The sequence below is a fragment of the Schistocerca nitens genome, chromosome 2, assembly GCF_023898315.1.
Source record: "Schistocerca nitens isolate TAMUIC-IGC-003100 chromosome 2, iqSchNite1.1, whole genome shotgun sequence".
In the NCBI taxonomy this organism is placed as follows: domain Eukaryota; kingdom Metazoa; phylum Arthropoda; class Insecta; order Orthoptera; family Acrididae; genus Schistocerca; species Schistocerca nitens.
Window position 1 is genome coordinate 274,053,267 of NC_064615.1, and position 20,146 is coordinate 274,073,412.

The following is a 20,146-nucleotide window of genomic DNA, read 5'->3' on the forward strand; positions in this document are numbered from 1 at the left end:
AAATCTTTTTGAATAGTAGACACTACGGTCGCAGGTTCGAATCCTGCCTCGGGCATGGATGTGTGAGCTGTCCTTAGGTTAGTTACGTTTAAGTAGTTCTAAGTTCTAGGGGACTGATGACCTCAGATGTTAAGTCCCATAGTGCTCAGAGCCATTTGAACCATTTTTTGAAGCGTAGAGAAATAGCTTGAAGGCACTTTGATGGATGCTCTGTCAGGCACTTGATTGTGAATTGCAGAGTAATGATGTAAATGCAGATGGAGCCACAAGCTCACCTCTGCATGCGCTGCCTCATCGCTAGCAAAGTGGAGTCCTTAAAGGTGTTCTTTAACTTTTGAAAATAGATGAAAATCGGATAGTGATAATTCAAGATTGTATGCAGGACGATATATGCCAGTGACCCCAACGCGTTGGACGGTTGCAGATGTTTCAGCGCTGATGCGTGGTCTTAAATTCTCATGCTGAAGAAGAGGGTGCTCCATGTTGTGACCAGTTCTTCAAATTTGAGTTTTCTGAGGATGTCTCATGCACCGGCACAGCTACATTACATATTTCCATGTTACAATTCAGAACCCTCTGCAACTTGCATCAGTGAAGTGGTAAAGCTGACAAAATAATACGCACGATGTGTAGTGCTTCAACCAGTATATAGAAGAGAATTAAAAGTTCGTGTGCATTACTTTTCAGCACGCCACTGTATTTTTTTAAGTGATAATTCAAACTTTGACTACTCCTCATGGCAGAAAATTTGATATGTGATGAGGTATGCAGGAGTGCAATCATTGTACAGAAAGATTCAGAATCGACATGTTCTTCTGAAGGTCTGCTAAGTTACACATAGCTATACCACTTGGGAGAAAGTTCTGAAGAGCAGTAAACGCCACAAGCTTTTCGAAGCTATTTAGTCGGTACCTTCATCAGGTGATACCGTTTACTGTGGCAGGTGCTGACGTGGTCGGCTGTGGCGCTAAGCGCGCACGCTCGCTGCACGACCTGCGCGCCGGCCCCGTGACGTCTGCCGTGAGAGACATGTGCCGCCTGTTCGAGGAGCGCGTCCAACAACAGCAGCAACACCTGCAACCACAACAGCAGCAGCTCGGAGAACAGCTGCACAGGCGGCGAGGGGTCTCCGTGGGTCGCGAGGCTACCGCCGTCTTGTGCGCGCAGAGCAGTAAGCAGCCAACCCCCACCCACACGACGACCAACAACAGCTGCAGTAGCGGAGGCAGCAACAACAACAGCTGCAGCAACAGCAACAACCAACTGGCGTGCCGGCGGCGGGTGCGCCGTGCGGAGCGGCGCCTGGCGCGCCTGCAGGAGCTGTCTGCCGCCGCTGAGGACAAGGTGTGGCGCCTGCAGGAGGACATGGCCGCCATAGACCGACACCGCTCGCCAGCCAACACCCACAGGTGCGTCTCAGCACATGCTGATGTACTCTACGTAGTGCCACAGTGGCTGGTTTCTCCATCAATAACGCAAAACTGCGTACTCCCCACTACATTTCTGAAACATTTTTCCCAATGAAGAACCATCTATTCGTTCTAAGCGTCCTTTTACATTGAAGTAACCAATCTATTTAGAGAGATCGCCAATGAAGTAACTCTTGTGCGAATTGGCAAATTTTCTTGAAACAGAACTATTCCTCTTGCAGTCTGCTTACAGAAAAGGCAGCCCCACACAACCATGTGGTTAACAATGTTCATATTCACCCTATACCTCAGGCAGGAAATCCTCAGCCATAGCGTGTACCTCCATATCGCACTGTCTGGCTACTATTGCTCTTTGCTACTGGGAGCTAATTCATCACCATCCTGCTCCCAATTGGCTTAAATCTTCTTATCTGCGGAGGTAATATTTCTTCTTTCTTTCCAGGTATTTATTGGAGTTTCTCCTATTTTCTTGTATTTTTTGAGGGTATTAAATACATTCAGTTCCTCCCTAATTTTCAAATTTCGAAATCTGTCATCCCTTGTGCGTTACTTCACTGCTGTTAGAAATCCCATTGTAACCCACAATTCACTTCCATAAACAAGCACTGGACCTACCATTCTCTTGTAAAATTTTGAGCTTGTCTCTTTCCTCGTTTTAATTTTTAGAGATCCAATTCTTATGGTTAGTTTATACTGCAGCCCTGCTGCTGGCACATCGCTGCTTGCCGAGAGCTTTTACCTTGCTCCTGTTAAAATGCCCAGCTGTTAGCATTACTTGCAAAGGTGTGAAATGAAAACTACATTATCTGCACGGTCTGGGGACAGTAACAATGGTTTGTTCACAATAGAATTGCGATTATTGACAAAGAGAAAGGGGAGGCGATACTTTGAATGCAGAATGTCCAAACTGTAGATACTTTCACCTATTATTTCACCTCGCTTCTCGAGACAGTTATAAATGTCACAACAAAGTTTCCTGTTTATTTTAAATATTACTAAACCACAAACAGTTAAATATAAGAAGATTCGGCACAACGTCATTAATACTTTTTCTGTAGCCAAGTGATTCGTTGATACGTCTACTCTGACCGAGGTAACATTTCGTCAGTTTTTATACACATATACTTCATTATCTAAGTCTGTCATGCAAGGATTTTCGTCCCTTTTCTATCGAAGAGCAGAATACGATAAATCAAGTGAAGCAGACAGATGGTTTCCAAAATTTTTTATAACTAATATTATCCATTATGATGCTCAGTACGCCACCTGTCCAAGACAGTTTTGTGCTCTAAAACGGCAGAAATAACTGCTTGGTAAAATCTTCATATGTAATTCTAACTCTTGAAGGTATCTCGTAAGCTCACAACAAATACTACTGTCTTTTTGTTGTAGTTCCATTAGTAGGATAGTGGTAAAATGCAGTCAGCACACGTACAACCTATTCTCGAATATTACTAAAGTTTTTGGGATCCATACCAAACAGGAATATCAGCAGTTATTTGGCATATACGAACAAGGGCAACACCAATGGCCACATGTTTCTTTGATCTACCGGAGACAGTCACAGTAACACAGAAGAGACTGAAATGGCAAATGTTTGAAGACAGACGCAAACTCTCTCACTAAAGACGACTTACGGTGATTAAGTGTCAGTATTAAGTGAGCAAACCAGGAATATACAGCAGCCCCCTATATACTGTTCTTGCAGGGACCGCGAAGACAAGATGACACTACTTACAGCTGGCACAGAGGCATTTAAGCGGTCATGGAATGGGAAGAAACTTTTATATACTATCTCACTAAAATTATCCGGACGTCCCTATGTAATGTCCAGTTCACTACCGGATGTACAAGTAGTGGGCCCATCAGTTTAAAAGAACGCGGGGAGTACCGTGTTGGCCGTAGTGAAGCTACGTGTAACTGCAGAATGTGTTGGTCAGAACAGAATAGTGGTTTCGAACGTGGACAAGTCATTAGATGTCACCTGAGGAACAAATACGTCAGGGAGTCACCTGAGTAACAAATCCACCAGGGACATTTCAATCCTTCTAACGATGCCTACGTCGACTATTGGTGATGTGTATGTTTAGCTGTGGTTGTCCCATTTGACACTACTCAGACCTCTTACACTAATGGTTAGAGATCACCGAGCACTGCTGAGGGGTGGTTGTTGAAAATCACATGGAATCAGCAGAAGGAATCGCTCGTTTTATTCCAAAGAGCTATCAGCAGTCCATCTAGTGCAATGGCTATGTGTAGGGAGTCAAGAAGAATCGGGTACAGTGGTTGAGCAGCTCCATATAATCCACAAGTTTCTGTAGGAAATGCTAAACAAAGCTGGAGGTGGTGTAAAGGGTGACGTCATTGACAGTGAATGACTGGAAACAAGCGATTTGTAGTGATAAAAGATGCTATACCATATGCATTCCGATGCAAGGGCGTGGATTTGACGAATAGCTGGAGAATGTTTCCTGGCGGTATTCTTCGTGGTTAGGGTATGGTCACCTTACGAAAACGCTAAATGCGCTAGGATATGCAGAGGAGAGAGCGGATAGGTGAAAAGAGTACATTGAAGGCCTCTGAGGTGGAAGATTTGTCTGATATTATAGAAGAATAAACAGGAGTCGATTTAGAACAGATAGGGGATCTAGAATAAGAATTTAAAGGAGCTTTGGAGGATTAAAAATCAAATACGACATGAAGGATTGATAAAATTCCATCAGAATTTCTAAAATCTTTGGGCGAAATGGCAACAAAAGGACTATTCACGTTGGTGTGTAGAATGTACGACTCTGGCGACATACCATCTGACTTGCGGAAAAATATCATATACACGCTTCCGAAGACTGCAAGAGCTTACAAGTGAGAGAATTATCGCAGAGTCAGCTTAACAGCTCATACGTCCATGTTCCTGATAAGAATAATATACAGAAGAATGGAGAAGAAAATTGAGTACCTGTTAGATGATCAGATTTGCTTTAGGAAAGGTAAAGGCACCAAGAGGCAGTGCTGACATTGCGGTTGATAATGGAAGCAAGGCTAAAGAAAAATCAAGACACTTTCATAGGATTTGTCGATCTGAAAAAAGTGTTCGACAATGTAAAATGGTGAGATATGTCCGAAATTCTGCTGTAGGAAGAGACGGATAATACACAATAAGTTAAAGACCCAACAGAGAATAATAAGAGTGGACGACCAAGAACGAAGTGCTCGTATTAAAAAGGGTGTAGGACAAGGATGTAGTCTTTCGCCCCTAATGCTGAATCTGTACATTGAAGAAGCAATGATGCATATAAAAGAAAGGTTCAGGAGTGGAATTAAAATTCAAGGTGAAAGAATATCAGTGACACGATTCGCTGATGACGTTGCTATCCTGAGTGAAAGTGGAGAACAGTTACATCATGTGCTGGATGGAATGAACAGTCTAATGAGTACAGAATATGGACTAAGAGTATATCGAAGAAAGACAGAAGTAATGTGAAGTAGCAGAAATGAAAACAGTGAGAAACTTAAAATCAGGATTGATGGTCACGAAGTAGGTGAAGTTAAGGAATTCTGCTACCTAGGCAGCAAAATACCTAATGACAGACGGACCATGGAGGGCATTCCTGGCCAAGAGAAGTCTACTAGTATCAAATATAGGCCTTAATTTGAGGAAGAAATTTCTGAAAATGTATGTTTAGCACACAGCATTGTAAGGTAGTGAAACATGGGTTGTGCGAAAGATGGAAAAGAAGAGAATCGAAGCATTTGAGACGCGGTGCTACAGATGAATGTAGAAAATTGGGTGAACTGAAAGGTAAGAGGAAATGAATATGTGGAAAACACTGACAAGGAGAAGGGATAAGATGATACGACATCTGTTAAGATATTAGGGAAATACTTCCATGGCACTAGAGGGAGCTGTAGAGGGGAAAAAACTGTAGAGAGAGATATTGGAATACATCCAGCAAATATTTGAAGACATAGGTTGCAAGTGCTGCTCTGAGATGAAGAGGTTGGCACAGAAGGAGACCTCGTGGCCGGCCGCATCAAACCAGTCAGAAGACTGATGTCTCAAAAACAAATGAATGTATGTACAGGATTTTGTACTATGCACAGTAAAGGAACAGTTTGAAGACGATGATTGTTTCAATCAGCATGACACTGCACCACATCATAAAGCAGAGTCTTTGGGCCAATGGTTTGTGAACAGTAACACTCATGAAATAGACTGGCCTTCCCAGAGTCCCAACCTGAACCCAGTGGAACACAGTTAGTATGAATTAGAATGTAGATTTCCCTGCAGGCCTCAGTGTCCAACACCTCTATCTTCTCTGGCTTCAGCTCTTGAAGACGAATGAGCTACCGTTCCTCGACAGATGTCGACACCTCATTGGAAGTGTTCACAGGAGAGTTTAAGCCGTTGTAAAGCCGAAGGATGGACACACCCCACATTAATGTCCGCTAATAGGTGCCCACATAGTTTTGCTCGGGTTGTTTTGCTCGGGTTGTTTTGCTCGGGTTGTTTTGCTCGGGTTGTTTTGCTCGGGTTGTTTTGCTCGGGTTGTTTTGCTCGGGTTGTTTTGCTCGGGTTGTTTTGCTCGGGTTGTTTTGCTCGGGTTGTTTTGCTCGGGTTGTTTTGCTCGTTGTTTTGCTCGGGTTGTTTCCATCAGATAGTGTATGTGCTACAATGGCAAGTACCTGTACTTCAGTGGTTTGTAGGCTGTGGATTTAGATGGAGAAAGAGATGTAGACCTGCGGCGTGTGAGAAACCATATAAACAAAGAGCTCTTCTCTAAAACAACAGCGCTGGTGCAGTGACATATAAGCAACCAATCACAGTTCAAGTTTCAGGATGGGCGGCGATGGTCACAGTTTCAAACACAGTCCGCCCCCGGTAGTTGAGTGGTCAGCGCGACAGACTGTCAATCCAAAGGGCCCGGGTTCGATTCCCGGCTGGGTCGGAGATTTTCTCCGCTCAGGGACTGGGTGTTGTGTTGTTCTAATCATCATCATTTCATCCCCATCGACGCGGAAGTCGCCGAAGTGGCGTCAAATCGAAAGACTTGCACCAGGCGAACGGTCTACCCGACGGGAGGCCCTCGTCACACGACATTTCATTTCATTTCCAAACACAAACCAGCTTGATATCCACACCTGACAAAGATCGTAGCGGCAGCAATGCTGCAGTTTAAAAGTGACGTAGGGCTCACTAGACTTCTCATCGCTGGACTATGGCGATGGGCAGGGAGGTTGCAGCATAAACGTACCCTTAGGCGCATTTCATTTGTAGTATCACTGCTCACCAGGCGAGAATGTCAACCTCACTTACGTTCGACCCACACCACGCATCCTGAAACTTGAGCCATGATTGGTTGCTTCCGCACCACTCTCGCTGTGGCGTTGTTGAGCGGGCAGCTCTTCTTCGTGCAGTTTTTCTGAACACATAGGCACAGACTTCAGTTTCCCTTCTGACCTTCAGAAATAATTTGAAGAGTGGTGATACCAAGCTAGTACTTACTTCTGTCAATTTTGAACGCAGAGAGAAAAATGGTAGCAGTATATACAAAAAAGAATGACCTCAAAAATGTTATTAAATCGGATGTCTCGACCACTACTCCTTCCGAAATTAAGAAAATAATAAATTCTCGCAAAAATAAATGCTCATCTGGAGTTAATGATGTTTCCTACTGAGTACCAAAGAGTTTACCCCACTTCATTTGCACTGTCTTTTCTGAAATATGTAATCCATAAATAATTCAGAGCATTTTCCTGGAGATATTTAAATGGGCCGTTGGTAAACCCTTCCACGAGAAAAGCTACAGGAAAGATAGCAATAATTACTGACCTGTTCCGTTTGTGACATGATTATCAAAAAAAAAAAAAAAAAAAAATTTAGAAGATCGTATATATTCACAGCAAATCACAGTTCGAATTTCAGAAGAGTTTCTCAAATGTAAATAGCATTCATGTATTTACCCTCAAATTTTATGGCGTAGCACCGGTTAGTATTTCCCACCTGTCTAAATCATTTGACTGAGGGGATCACATTTATCTTCAGAGGCAAACTGAAGTTTTACATAATTGATAGTTTAGCCAACAGAAGACTGGAGAGAGCTGCAGCTTAGTAATTCAGCCAACGTAAGCAGGGCAGATTCTTCTGATTAGGGAGAAATTACTTGCGGACCTCCACAAGGATCAATCTTAGGTCCACTACCGCTTCTCATATATGTAAACTACCTTCCACGTAATATAAAACAACGAGAATTACGTCTTTTAGTAGACGACTCAAGTATTGTGATCAATGTCAGCAGATAGCTCAGGCCATTCGATCACAGTGAATCCTGTCTTCTGGAGAAAGGCGCTCAGCACACAGTGTGTGCATAACCCTCTCAAAAGACGAACTTACCGCAGAAATTTTGTCTGTAGGGCTGGACAGTGGGCTGGACACTGCAAAAGGCAACAGTCAGGTAGGCAGCTCCCCTGGCGAGCCGCAGAAGTGAAGAGGCGACCACTTGGCGTGTGTGTCTGCCGCGCAGACAATATAGGAGGAAGCCCTGCGAGCACTGCGATCGATGGCCGCGGGTGCTTGCAACGCTGTTAGCTGTCACTCACGTCTCGGTGACGTGTCTACAAAGACCCCCCACAACTGAAATTTCCAGTACCATACTTACAACAGAATCTCCCATGGCTGAAATTTACCCGCCTAAACTTGACATACTATATTCACCTACACGGTGACAATTATTGAACCATATGAAAAATCTTAGATTAGTTACAAACTACGGCGTGCACACAGTTTATTCAACATGTAAACCTCACTACACATATTCAAATTTAGATTTTTACCATCGAGATAAAAAAACGTGGGGAGGTAGCATTACGTCCCAAACTTGAAGCCGATGTCCACCATCTTAACTAGCCCAAAACATTGTTGTCTTCAGTCCTGAGACTGGTTTGATGCAGCTCTCCATGCTACTCTATCCTGTGCAAGATTCTTCATCTCCCAGTACGTACTGCAGCCTGCAGCCTACATCCTTATGAATCTGCTTAGTGTATTCATCTCTTGGTCTCCCTCTATGACTTTTACCCTCCACGCTGCCCTCCAGTACTAAATTGGTGATCCCTTGATGCCTCAGAACATGTCCTACCAATCGATCCCTTCTTCTAGTCAAGTTGTGCCACAAACTCCTCTTCTCCCCAATTCTATTCAATACCTCCTCATTAGTTATGTGATCTACCCATCTAATCTTCAGCATTCTTCTGTAGCACCACATTTCGAAAGCTTCTATTCTCTTCTTGTCTAAACTATTTATCGTCCACGTTTCACTTCCATACATGGCTACGCTCCATACAAATACTTTCAGAAACGACTTCCTAACACTTAAATCTATACTCGATGTTAACAAATTCCTCTTACTCAGAAACGCTTTCCTTGCCATTGCCAGTCTACATTTTATATCATCTCTACTTCGACCATCATCAGTTATTTTGCTCCCCAATTAGCAAAACTCCTTTACTACTTTAAGTGTCTCATTTCCTAATCTAATCCCCTCAGCATCACCCGATTTAATTTGACTACATTCCATTATCCTCGTTTTGCTTTTGTTGATGTTCATCTTATATCCTCCTTTCAAGACACTGTCCATTCCGTTCAACTGCTCTTCCAAGTCCTTTTCTGTCTCTGACAGAATTATAATGTCATCGGCGAACCTCAAAGTTTTTACTTCTTCTCCATGAATTTTAATACCTACTCCGAGTTTTTCTTTTGTTTCCTTTACTGCTTGCTCAATATACAGATTGAATAGCATCGGGGAGAGGCTACAACCCTGTCTCACTCCCTTCCCAACCACTGCTTCCCTTTCATATCCCTCGACTCTTATAACTGCCATCTGCTTTCTGAACAAATTGTAAATAGCCTTTCGCTCCCTGTATTTTACCCCTGCCACCTTCAGAATTTGAAAGAGAGTATTCCAGTCAACATTGCCAAAAGCTTTCTCTAAGTCTACAAATGCTAGAAACGCAGGTTTGCCTGACCCAAAATATTAGGTTCACCTTATTCATACCCCATATTTCACAGCATAACACTTCCTCGTGCCGTCACACTGACTGCTTCGTAATACTAGAGAAAAATACGCATTCAAGAACAGAAAAACGTTCGAAATTACCTTCCTTAACCTATGATATTCATGTAAGCTCTATAATGTTTGTATTTAAAACAGTTATTGCGCGCATGCGTCAGAAATAATGAACAAAAAGCACTCGTACACAATAGTCTGCTAATGTTCAGGGCTACTTAAAATGGCGCTCACTCTGTCTTCAAAACAACGTACAGCCTAAGTCTTTCGTGCCACCTCCCTTCTTTTTTTTATCTCCATGCTCCAGACACATTTCCCCTCTGTCCCGTGCCAACTATGTTAATGCCGTACCGAGATCATCTTTTGTTACAGATTGCTATTACCATGCAGGAAAAAAAAGAAGGGAGGTGACACTAAAGACTTACGCTGTACGTTGTTTTGAAGCCAGAGTGGCGGGGCCTGTCGCCATTTTAAGTAGCCCAAAACATTAGCAGACTACTGTGTAAGATTGATTCTTGTTCATTATTTCTGTCGTGTGTATGCAACAAGTGTTTTAATTACTAAAAATTCCAGAGCTTACATAAATACCATAGTGTCAAAAAAGCAATTTCAAACGTTTTTCTGTTCTTGAATGTGTATTTGCTCCAGTAATAAGACACATTTGGCCTCGTTAACGTAACTTGTTTTTCGCTGCTACACTTCGGATAGCCGGAAACAGAAGGAAGTGACATGAAAAGCATACTTTCATAATCCATTTATGCCACTTTTATTGTATTTGTATCAATAGCAAATGAAACTGGAACTCCGAAAGCAATGCTTGTTTGCTTACTGCTCTCGGTACTGCTTCTTGTTCATTCCATTTTCAGCTTTCAAGTCGTATGCACAACATTTTTAGTGTTACTGTTTGCAAAAAAGCTTGTATACGTGTTCTTTGCTAGCCCATAACCGTGTGCAAAGAGGAAAGAAGTAAGGCATGCTATCGTATCTTGTGCATGTCAACAAAGCGAACGATTATTGAAATGTCAAAGAAACACGTCTGCGTAGAGGTACACTATGTGATCAAAAGTACCCGGACACCTGGCTGAAAATGACTCATAAGTTCGTGGAGCCCTCCATCGGTAATGCTGGAATTCAGTATGGTGTTGGCCAACCCTTAGCCTTGATGACAGCTTCCACTCTCACAGGCATACGTTCAATCAGGAGACGGAAGGTTTCTTGGGGAATTGGAGCCCATTCTTCAAGGAGTGCTACACTGACGAGAGGTATCGATGTCGGTCGATGAGGCCTGGCACGAAGTCTGCTTTCTAAAACATCCCAAAGGTGTTCTATAGGATTCAGGTCAGGATTCTGTGCAGGCCATTCCATTACAAAGATGTTATTGCCATGTAACCACTCCGCCACAGGCCGTGCAGTATGAACAGTTGCTCGATCGTGTTGAGAGATGCAATCGCCATCCCCGAATTACTCTTCAACAGTGTAAAGCAAAAAGGGGCTTAAAACATGAATGTAGGCCTTTGCTATGATAGTGGCACGCAAAACAACAAGGGCTGCAAGCCCCCTCCATGAAAAACACGACCACACCATAACACCACCGCCTCCGAATTTTACTGTTAACACTATTCACGCTGGCAGGAGACGTTCACCGGGTATTCGCCATACCCGCACCATGCCATTGGATCGCCACATTGAGTACCGTGATTCGTCACCCCACACAACGTTTTTCCATTGTTCAAATGTCTGCTCGACCATGAAATCCAAGTTTCCTCACCTCCTGCCTAACTGTCATAGTACTTGCAGTGGATCCTGATGCAGTTTGGAATTCCTGTGTGATGGTCTGGATAGATGTCTGCCTATTACACATTACGGCCCTTTTCAAATGGTTCAAATGGCTCTGAGCACTATGGGACTCAACTGCTGTGGTCATCAGTCCCCTAGAACTTAGAATTACTTAAACCTAACTAAGCTAAGGACATCACACACATCCATGCCCGAGGCTGGATTCGAACCTGCGACCGTAGCAGTCACACGGTTCCGGACTGCGCGCCTAGAACCGCGAGACCACCGCGGCCGGCGGCCCTTTTGAAGTGTCGGCGTTTTCTGTCAGACAAGACAAGGTCACCCTGTACGCTTTTGTGCTGTATGTGTCCCTTCACATTTCCACTTCACTATCACATCGGAAACAGTGGGCCTAGGGATGTTTGGGAGTGTAGAAATCTCAGGTACAGAACTGTTACACAAGTGACACCCAATCACCTGACCACGTTCGAAGTCCGTGAGTTCCGCGGAGCACCCTATTCTACTCTCTCGCGTTGTCTAATGACTACTGAGATCGCTGATATGGAGTACCTGGCAGTAGGCAGCATTACAAAGAACCTAACATGAAAAACTTATGTTTCTGGGGGTGTCCGGATACTTTTGATCACATAGTGTATATCTACGTGCAGAATACAGTTTCACTGTAATTTACATATCTTCTCACTTTGAATTCTCTCTTATGATGTGTCGTCATTCAGTGTCTGACCAATAATAGCAATTTACAGGATAAAAAAGATGAAAAAGTTTAAACATCTTCCAGCATTGTGAAATGCTATAAATGTGACTAAGGAAATGTTCTCAAAAGCTTAAGACCCCTTAAAATGGCTATTTTTCTGTAACATGTATGGGAGCAACTTTTTAGTAATAATAGCTTAACCTGTATAAGATGTAGACCTACCTTTCCAACAGTAGCTATTTGCTTCTTTTCCCGGAATATTTCTCGCCCGTAACTCTCAGGTTTTCTGGAATAAGCAAACATAGCACAATTGGAATATACATCTACTTTTTTATCATCCGTTTGATTTTGTTTTTGAAATTCATTTTGAGGTTTTCAAAGTATATAATACTGTAGCATGCTTTCTGATATAACAAAAGTTCTTTGCTTGCTTTCATGTTCCATGTTATCACTTGCACGATAAATCGTAATGATATGGAACGAGTTATTATATATTGACATCAATTTTTTTTTTGTAAAAATGCCTCCATGCTGATCATTAATTAGTTCTTACGTTTTTTAGTTAAAGACAGATATTAGTAATTACTACCCATCATCATTTACACACAGATAATTTTCCGCAGAATATGGGGAGTTATCAAAGAGAAACGTTTTCAGTTTAGTTTCAGTATTACTTTGCTGATTGTCATTTTACATCAGTGGGTAAGTGATCAGAACTTTCGGTTGCAGCATTGTGAACCCCTATTTGTGCTACAGACTACCTTAATGTGGTGTAACGAATGTCATTTTTTTTCTTCTGGTAGTATAATTATATGTACATCATTGTTCCTGCTAAAGTGCAGTGGATTATCTACAACAAACCTCATTGGGGAATAACTATACTGTGAAACGGATAGACTGCTACTCACATGCCGAGCAGCAAGCAGGCACGACGAAAAGAGTGCTCACACAAGTTTTCAACCAAAGCCTTCTTCAGAAAGTAAGCGGAGAAGGAGCACACATCAACACAATCATACACACCAAACGTGATCGTTGTCTCCTGTTCCAGCTAGAATCTTTCTGAAAGAGGGAGAAAATGTAAACAACGAATAATTATTGGCGAGACGAACATAGGGCATGAGATGCTGCCTCAACAATCAGCGCGGTTACGTAGCCGAGTATCGTGAGGGGACGAGACCGTTGATACAACGTGGCTCGGATGTGGGAGCGTTTGTGATTTGAAAGGCAATGAAAAACGCAGAAAACAAGAGAAAGAACGGACGCTGAGTAAAGTAAGGCAAATCTGAAGTCAAATGACAGAAATAAATTGGAAAGTTGACGGCGCAACCATAATTCATGTCTACAAAAGAAAATATTGCTTGAACGGCTCCACTTACGAATGAATTGTTACTCCTTTAAACTTTAGATTAGCATCGGATCGATTAGCAGACCCTAGACAACGCAATCTGGAAGTTTCGATGAAACAACTATGTCTCCACAAAATCAAAGCGTCCAACACCGTCGAAACTAGGCACGGACACGTCAGAGTGATGTCACTGGAAAGCATTACGCCGTGTACCATGGACGTATGAATGCAGTGAACCTAATGTTTTAGGCTAGCTAAGACGGCGTACATCAGCGTCACGTTCGTGACGTAATGACACCTCCCTCCCTTTATTACCTCCATGATTAGCGAAAACCCTGACACTGCGTCCATTTATAATCTGAAATTATTAACAGAAATGTGAAAGAGAAAAAAAGGTGAAAAATGTCAAGTACTGTATTGTAGTGTTATAATTTTTACGTCACCTTCAGAAGGGTGGCTTAGAAATTGTAACACTACAATACAGTACTTCATTCTTTTCGCGTCTTTCTTTCGTTTTTTTGCAGAAGCCGGCCGGAGTGGCCGTGCGGTTCTGGGCGCTACAGTCTGGAACCGAGCGACCGCTACGGTCGCAGGTTCGAATCCTGCCTCGGGCATGGATGTGTGTGATGTCCTTAGGTTAGTTAGGTTTAATTAGTTCTAAGTTCTAGGCGACTGATGACCTCAGAAGTTAAGTCGCATGGTGCTCAGAACCATTTGAACAACTTTTTTTTTTTTTTTTTTTTTTTTTTTTTTTTCTTTCTTCCAGAGGTGTACAGGGAGCGAAAGGCTATTTACAATTTGAACAGAAAGCAAATGGCGGTTATAAGAGTCGAGGAGCACGAAAGGGAAGAGCAGTGATTGAGAAGGGAGTGAGACAGGGTTGTAGCCTATCCCCGATGTTCTTCAATCTATATATTCAGCAAGCAAAAAGGAAACAAAAGAAAAATTTGGAATAGGAATTAAAATCCACAGAGAAGAAATAAAAACTTTCAGGTTCGCCGACGACAATGTAATTCTGTCAGAGACAGCAAAAGACCTGGAAGAGATGTTGAACGGAATGGACAATGTCTTAAAGAGAGATGTAAGATGAACAGCAACAAAAGCAAAACGAAGATAATGGAATGTAGTCGCTTTAAATCGGGTGATGCTGATCAAATTAGATTAGGAAACGAGGCACTTAAAGTAGTAGGTGAGTAAATGATAATTAACTGATACCCTCAGCTGCCGACAGGTGTTGTTGATATACCTCGATGGGGACAGCTGAAAATGTGTGCCCCGACCGGGACTCGAACCCGGGATCTCCTGCTTACATGGCAGACGCTCTATACATTTTTTTCCTTTTTTTTAATCTAATTTTGCTCGCTTTCGTTCGTTGCATCTGCTCGGGGCGGACCTCTAAAGACATCCGTTTAAGTTCGTTGTTGATCGATTTACCCAGTTTGTTTTACTCATATATATATATATATATATATATATATATATATATATATATATATATATATATATACTGGGTAAATCGATCAACAACGAACTTAAACGGGTGTCTTTAGACGTCCGCCCCGAGCAGATGCAACGAACGAAAGCGTAGTTAAAGGCTACTAAGCCATTGACCTTCGTCTGTGCAAATGCGCACAGGTTGCCCGAACTCTTACGGGAATCGTCACATTAGTGTGCGCGAGTAATGAGAGGAAGGGCAAATACCTATTAGGTACATAACGTATGTAGATTGTGGACAGTTGAGAATGTGGGTCGCGCTATTCATCTGTGTCCTCGGTGGCTCAGATGGACAGAGAGTCTGCCATGTAAGCAGGAGATCGCGGGTTCGAGTCCCGGTCGGGGCACACATTTTCAGCCGTCCCCATCGAGGTATATCAGCAACACCTGTCGGCAGCTGAGGGTATCAATTAAATATCATTTATTCTTAAGAAGCTGCACGGTCCTCAACTCTTTCGAGAACAATTACTATCTTCATATATATAGTAGATGAGTTTTGCTATTTGGGGAGGAAAATAACTGATGGCGGTCGAAGTAGAGAGGATATAAAATGTACGCTGGCTATGGCAAGGAAAGCGTTTCTGAAGAAGAGAAATTTGCTAACATCGAGTATAGACTTAAGTGTCAGGAAGTCGCTTCTAAAAGTATTTGTGTGGAATGTAGCTATTTATGGAAGGGAAAAAATGGACGATAAATAGACAAGAAGAGAATAGAAGGTTTCGAAACGTGGCGCTACAGAAGAATGCTGAAGATTGGATGGGTAGATCACACAACTAATGAGGTACTGAACAGAATTGGGGAGAAGAGGAATTTGTGGCACAACTTGACTAGAAGAAGTGATAGATTGGTAGGACATGTTCTGAGGCATCAAGGAATCACCAATTTAGTATTGGAGGGCAGCGTGGAGGGTAAAAATCGTAGAGGGAGACCAAGAGATGAATACACTAAGCAGATTCAGAAGGATGTAGGCTGCAGTAGTTCCTGAGCGATGAAGAGTCTTACACAGGTTAGAGTAGCATGGAGCTGCATCAAACCAGTCTCTGGACTAAAACGACGACGACGACGACGACAACGACGACGACAACAACAGGTTTTAGTCATCAGTCTACTGAATGGTTTGATGCGGCCCACCACGAATTCCTTTACTGTGCTAACCTCTTCATCTCAGAGTAGCACTCGCAACCTACGTCCTCAATTATTTGCTTGACGTATTCCAATCTCTGTCTTCCTCTACAGTTTTTGCCCTCTACAGCTCCCTCTAGTACCATGGAAGTCATTCCCTCATGTCTTAGCAGATGTCCTATCATCCTGTCCCTTCTCCTTATCAGTGTTTTCCACATATTCCTTTCCTCTCCGATTCTGCGTAGAACCTCCTCATTCCTTACCTTATCAGTCCACCTAATTTTAAACATTCGTCTATAGCACCACATCTCAAATGCTTCGATTCTCTTCTGTTCCGGTTTTCCCACAGTCCATGTTTCACTACCATACAGTGCTGTACTCCAGACGTACATTCTCAGAAATCTCTTCCTCAAATTAAGGCCGGTATTTGATATTAGTAGACTTCTCTTGGCCAGAAATGCCTTTTTGCCATAGCGAGTCTGTTTTTGATGTCCTCCTTGCTCCGTCCGTCATTGGTTATTTTACTGCCTAGGTAGCAGAATTCCTTAACTTCATTGACTTCGTGACCATCAATCCTGATGTTAAGTTTCTCGCTGTTCTCATTTCTACTACTTCTCATTACCTTCGTCTTTCTCCGATTTACTCTCAAACCATACTGTATACTCATTAGACTGTTCATTCCGTTCAGCTGATCATTTAATTCTTCTTCACTTTCACTCAGGATAGCAATGTCATCAGCGAATCGTATCATTGATATCCTTTCACCTTGTATTTTAATTCCACTCCTGAACCTTTCTTTTATTTCCATCATTGTTTCCTCGACGTACAGATTGAAGAGTAGGGGCGAAAGGCTACAGCCTTGACTTACACCCTTCTTAATACGAGCACTTCGTTCTTGATCGTCCACTCTTATTATTCCCTCTTGGTTGTTGTACATATTGTATATGATCCGTCTCTCCCTATAGCTTACCCCTACTTTTTTTCAGAATCTCGAACAGCTTGCACCATTTTATACTGTCGAACGCTTTTTCCAGGTCGGCAAATCCTATGAAAGTGTCTTGATTTTTCTTTAGCCTTGCTTCCATTATTAGCCGTAACGTCAGAATTGCCTCTCTCGTCCCTTTACTTTTCCTAAAGCCAAACTGATCTTCACCTAGCGCATTCTCAATTTTCTTTTCCATTCTTCTGTATATTATTCTTGTAAGCAGCTTCGATGCATGAGCTGTTAAGCTGATTGTGCGATAATTCTCGCACTTGTCAGCTCTTGCCGTCTTCGGAATTGTGTGGATGATGCTTTTCCGAAAGTCAGATGGTATGTCGCCAGACTCATATATTGTACACAACAACGTGAATAGTCGTTTTGTTGCCACTTCCCCCAATGATTTTAGAAATTCTGATGGAATGTTATCTATCCCTTCTGCCTTATTTGACCGTAAGTCCTCCAAAGCTCTTTTAAATTCCGATTCTAATACTGGATCCCCTATCTCTTCTAAATCTACTCCTGTTTCTTCTTCTATCACATCAGACAAATCTTCACCCTCATAGAGGCTTTCAATGTATTCTTTCCACCTATCTGCTCTCTCCTCTGCATTTAACAGTGGAATTCCCGTTGCACTCTTAATGTTACCACCGTTGCTTTTAATGTCACCAAAGGTTTTTTGACTTTCCTGTATGCTGAGTCTGTCCTTCCGACAATCATATCTTTTTCGATGCCTTCACATTTTTCCTGCAGCCATTTCGTCTTAACTTCCCTGCGCTTCCTATTTATTTCATTCCTCAGCGACTTGTATTTCTGTATTCCTGATTTTCCCGGAACGTGTTTGTACTTCCTCCTTTCATCAATCAACTGCAGTATTTCTTCTGTTACCCATGGTTTCTTCGCAGCTACCTTCTTTGTACCTATGTTTTCCTTCCCAACTTCTGTGATGGCCCTTTTTAGAGAAGTCCATTCCTCTTCAACTGTACAGGAATAATAGTAATAATAAGAGATCTAGCCATCTTGCGATGTTTCAACAGCCAAATAACAGACTGAGCTCCTGAAAGAAACTGCGGAAAAAGTCGGCCTCAAGTAGCTTTTGAAAAGACAGAATATATGACTTGCAACAAAATTTATGGAGAAAAATGGCAAAATTAAACGAGTCCCACAATTTAAATATGTCTCCAAGCACACACAACTACGACACTACAATACCGTCATAAAACCAGAATGCCTATATGGATCAGAGACACTAATTTTAAACAGAAAAGCAGACGTAGAAAACATTCAGAAAAAGGAACGGAAGATCATAAGAAAAATTTAGGCCCAAAACTTGTAGATGAACGGTGTCGGCTCAGAGGCAAACAGGAAATCAAACAATACTCTAATATTCACAGTGACATTAGAAAACGCAGAGTAAGATTCTATAGACACATCAAAAGAATGAGACCATTGGGACTACGCAAAGTATATATATGTCTACGCTCCATGGAGGCTGCCGGAAGACCTTTCGGTTTCGCAGACCGCTCCATGAAAATATTAAACACATAAATACGTCCAAAAGGGCATGATCATTGGCTTTCCTGTTACGCGTCTCATTCTATCTTACAGACATTAATTACAGTAACTCAGTTTACAAACGCGGGTGTTGTGGGAAATTTAAAAGCCGAATGGTGACGTTTTGAGGGGTATACTGCGTTAAGTGGGGAAAGAACCGGAGTGTCTCAGTTTGTGGCCCGTGCCGCCTCGTTGCGAGGTATTGGCGCGGAGCGGCGGCGACCTTGAGGCAAGGTAACGGCGCGGGTCCTTGCCAGTGTCTGCCCGCCCGACCGTGGCACGCCGCCGCCGCCGCCGCCGCCGTAACCAGAGGAGACCAGGGAACACGCACCGCACCCCGTGTTTTGTTTCTGCGGTCAGCGCCTGCGTGAGGCGAGGCGAGGCGGCGGAGTCACGCACCGCACCGCAACGCGCCGCAAGGCCCTCACGCAGCCTCCGGCCTCCCTCCCCACTCCTCCACACTAGTCCTCGCACACCTGTTGCCCACTTGCCGAGGTTACTTTAGCCCGGCAACTGTCCCCCCACGGTAACACTGCACGATAGTGTGACTCTTGTCAAAACTTACCGTGTTGCCACTGTGGTCGCCCAGCGTAACACTACCCGCAATACACCACTTTCATAGTCGAGTCACATTAACGTGATCACCGCCTACGTTCGACGTTAACGTGCAATAACAGCTCTCAGACGGCAGCTGGCAGCACTAGCACTAGCAGTGAAGGGTATCTAAAGCGTGTGTGGGGCACGCGGAGAACAGCACTGTCATTGTAATAGGGTAACAGAGCTGTTTATCTGACGTCCAAAAGGGCACGATTACTGGCTTTCCTGCCAAGGGTGGAAACGTTTCCGAAGCTGCTAACTATGTAAACTGTTGGCGTGGCAGTGTGGTTAAGGTGTACCATTGTGGTAAAATGGAACTATCCAAAACCAGTTCCGAGTTTACTGCGGTGCACCACAGGCCATAGACGACATGGCTGAACAACGGCTGCGGATGTATTTACAGGCGAATAGATGTGCAACTGTGAGCAGCTGACCGCCCACATGAACTAAGGGGCTATACTCCGTTAACCATAAAAATAAACCTCATGTAAACATTACACTATGTATTCTTCCGCGGTTCCTGAAACCTCATTGGATTTTGTTTCCCGTGGAGAGGAAGCCACGCTGTCTCGACTACAGTCAAGTGCGATAATGAGGATGCGTTTTATGATTTGCGTTACGCGTACATAAAGTCAAGGATAATACGGGACAACAGCTTTGCCGCTTCATTTAACTTGGACAGCACTGACCAGCCATCTGCTCCAGCTAACCTGCAGTGATGTGAACAGTTGTAGTAAAGAGTAAAAAGTGACGAGCAGGGAACGAGATAGCATTGAATGTCATTTAATTGTCGAACAAAAGAAATGAAAGGTAAAACCCAGGCGTTACGCTTCTTAGGTGATTTGATGGGAAACATAACATGCTCTCGATCTTAGCTAACATGGTACTGTAATTAAAAACGAGAGAGATGAAAATTACTGATTTTAACAAAATTAATTTTTCAGCACGAGCTATGTGCAGCGCAAAAGCGCATTGCTGGGGATTCACCATGTAGTTAAATACAGAAGCCACTGAAGGTACTACAGTCAGTTATCTGGAGCTCTCTGAACTTCTTCCATATCGGACTCCGAGAAA

At 43.1% G+C, this 20,146-nt stretch overlaps 1 protein-coding gene across 1 annotated transcript in view; it reads left to right on the forward strand.

The window, feature by feature from the left end:
• Positions 1-20,146, forward strand: part of LOC126234981 (uncharacterized) — a 551,742-nt gene that overhangs the window by 505,327 nt on the left and 26,269 nt on the right. Inside the window, exon 8 of the mRNA XM_049943720.1 lies at positions 944-1,409. Coding sequence (XP_049799677.1) covers positions 944-1,409 — 466 coding nt within the window. The remainder of the gene's footprint in view (positions 1-943; positions 1,410-20,146) is intronic.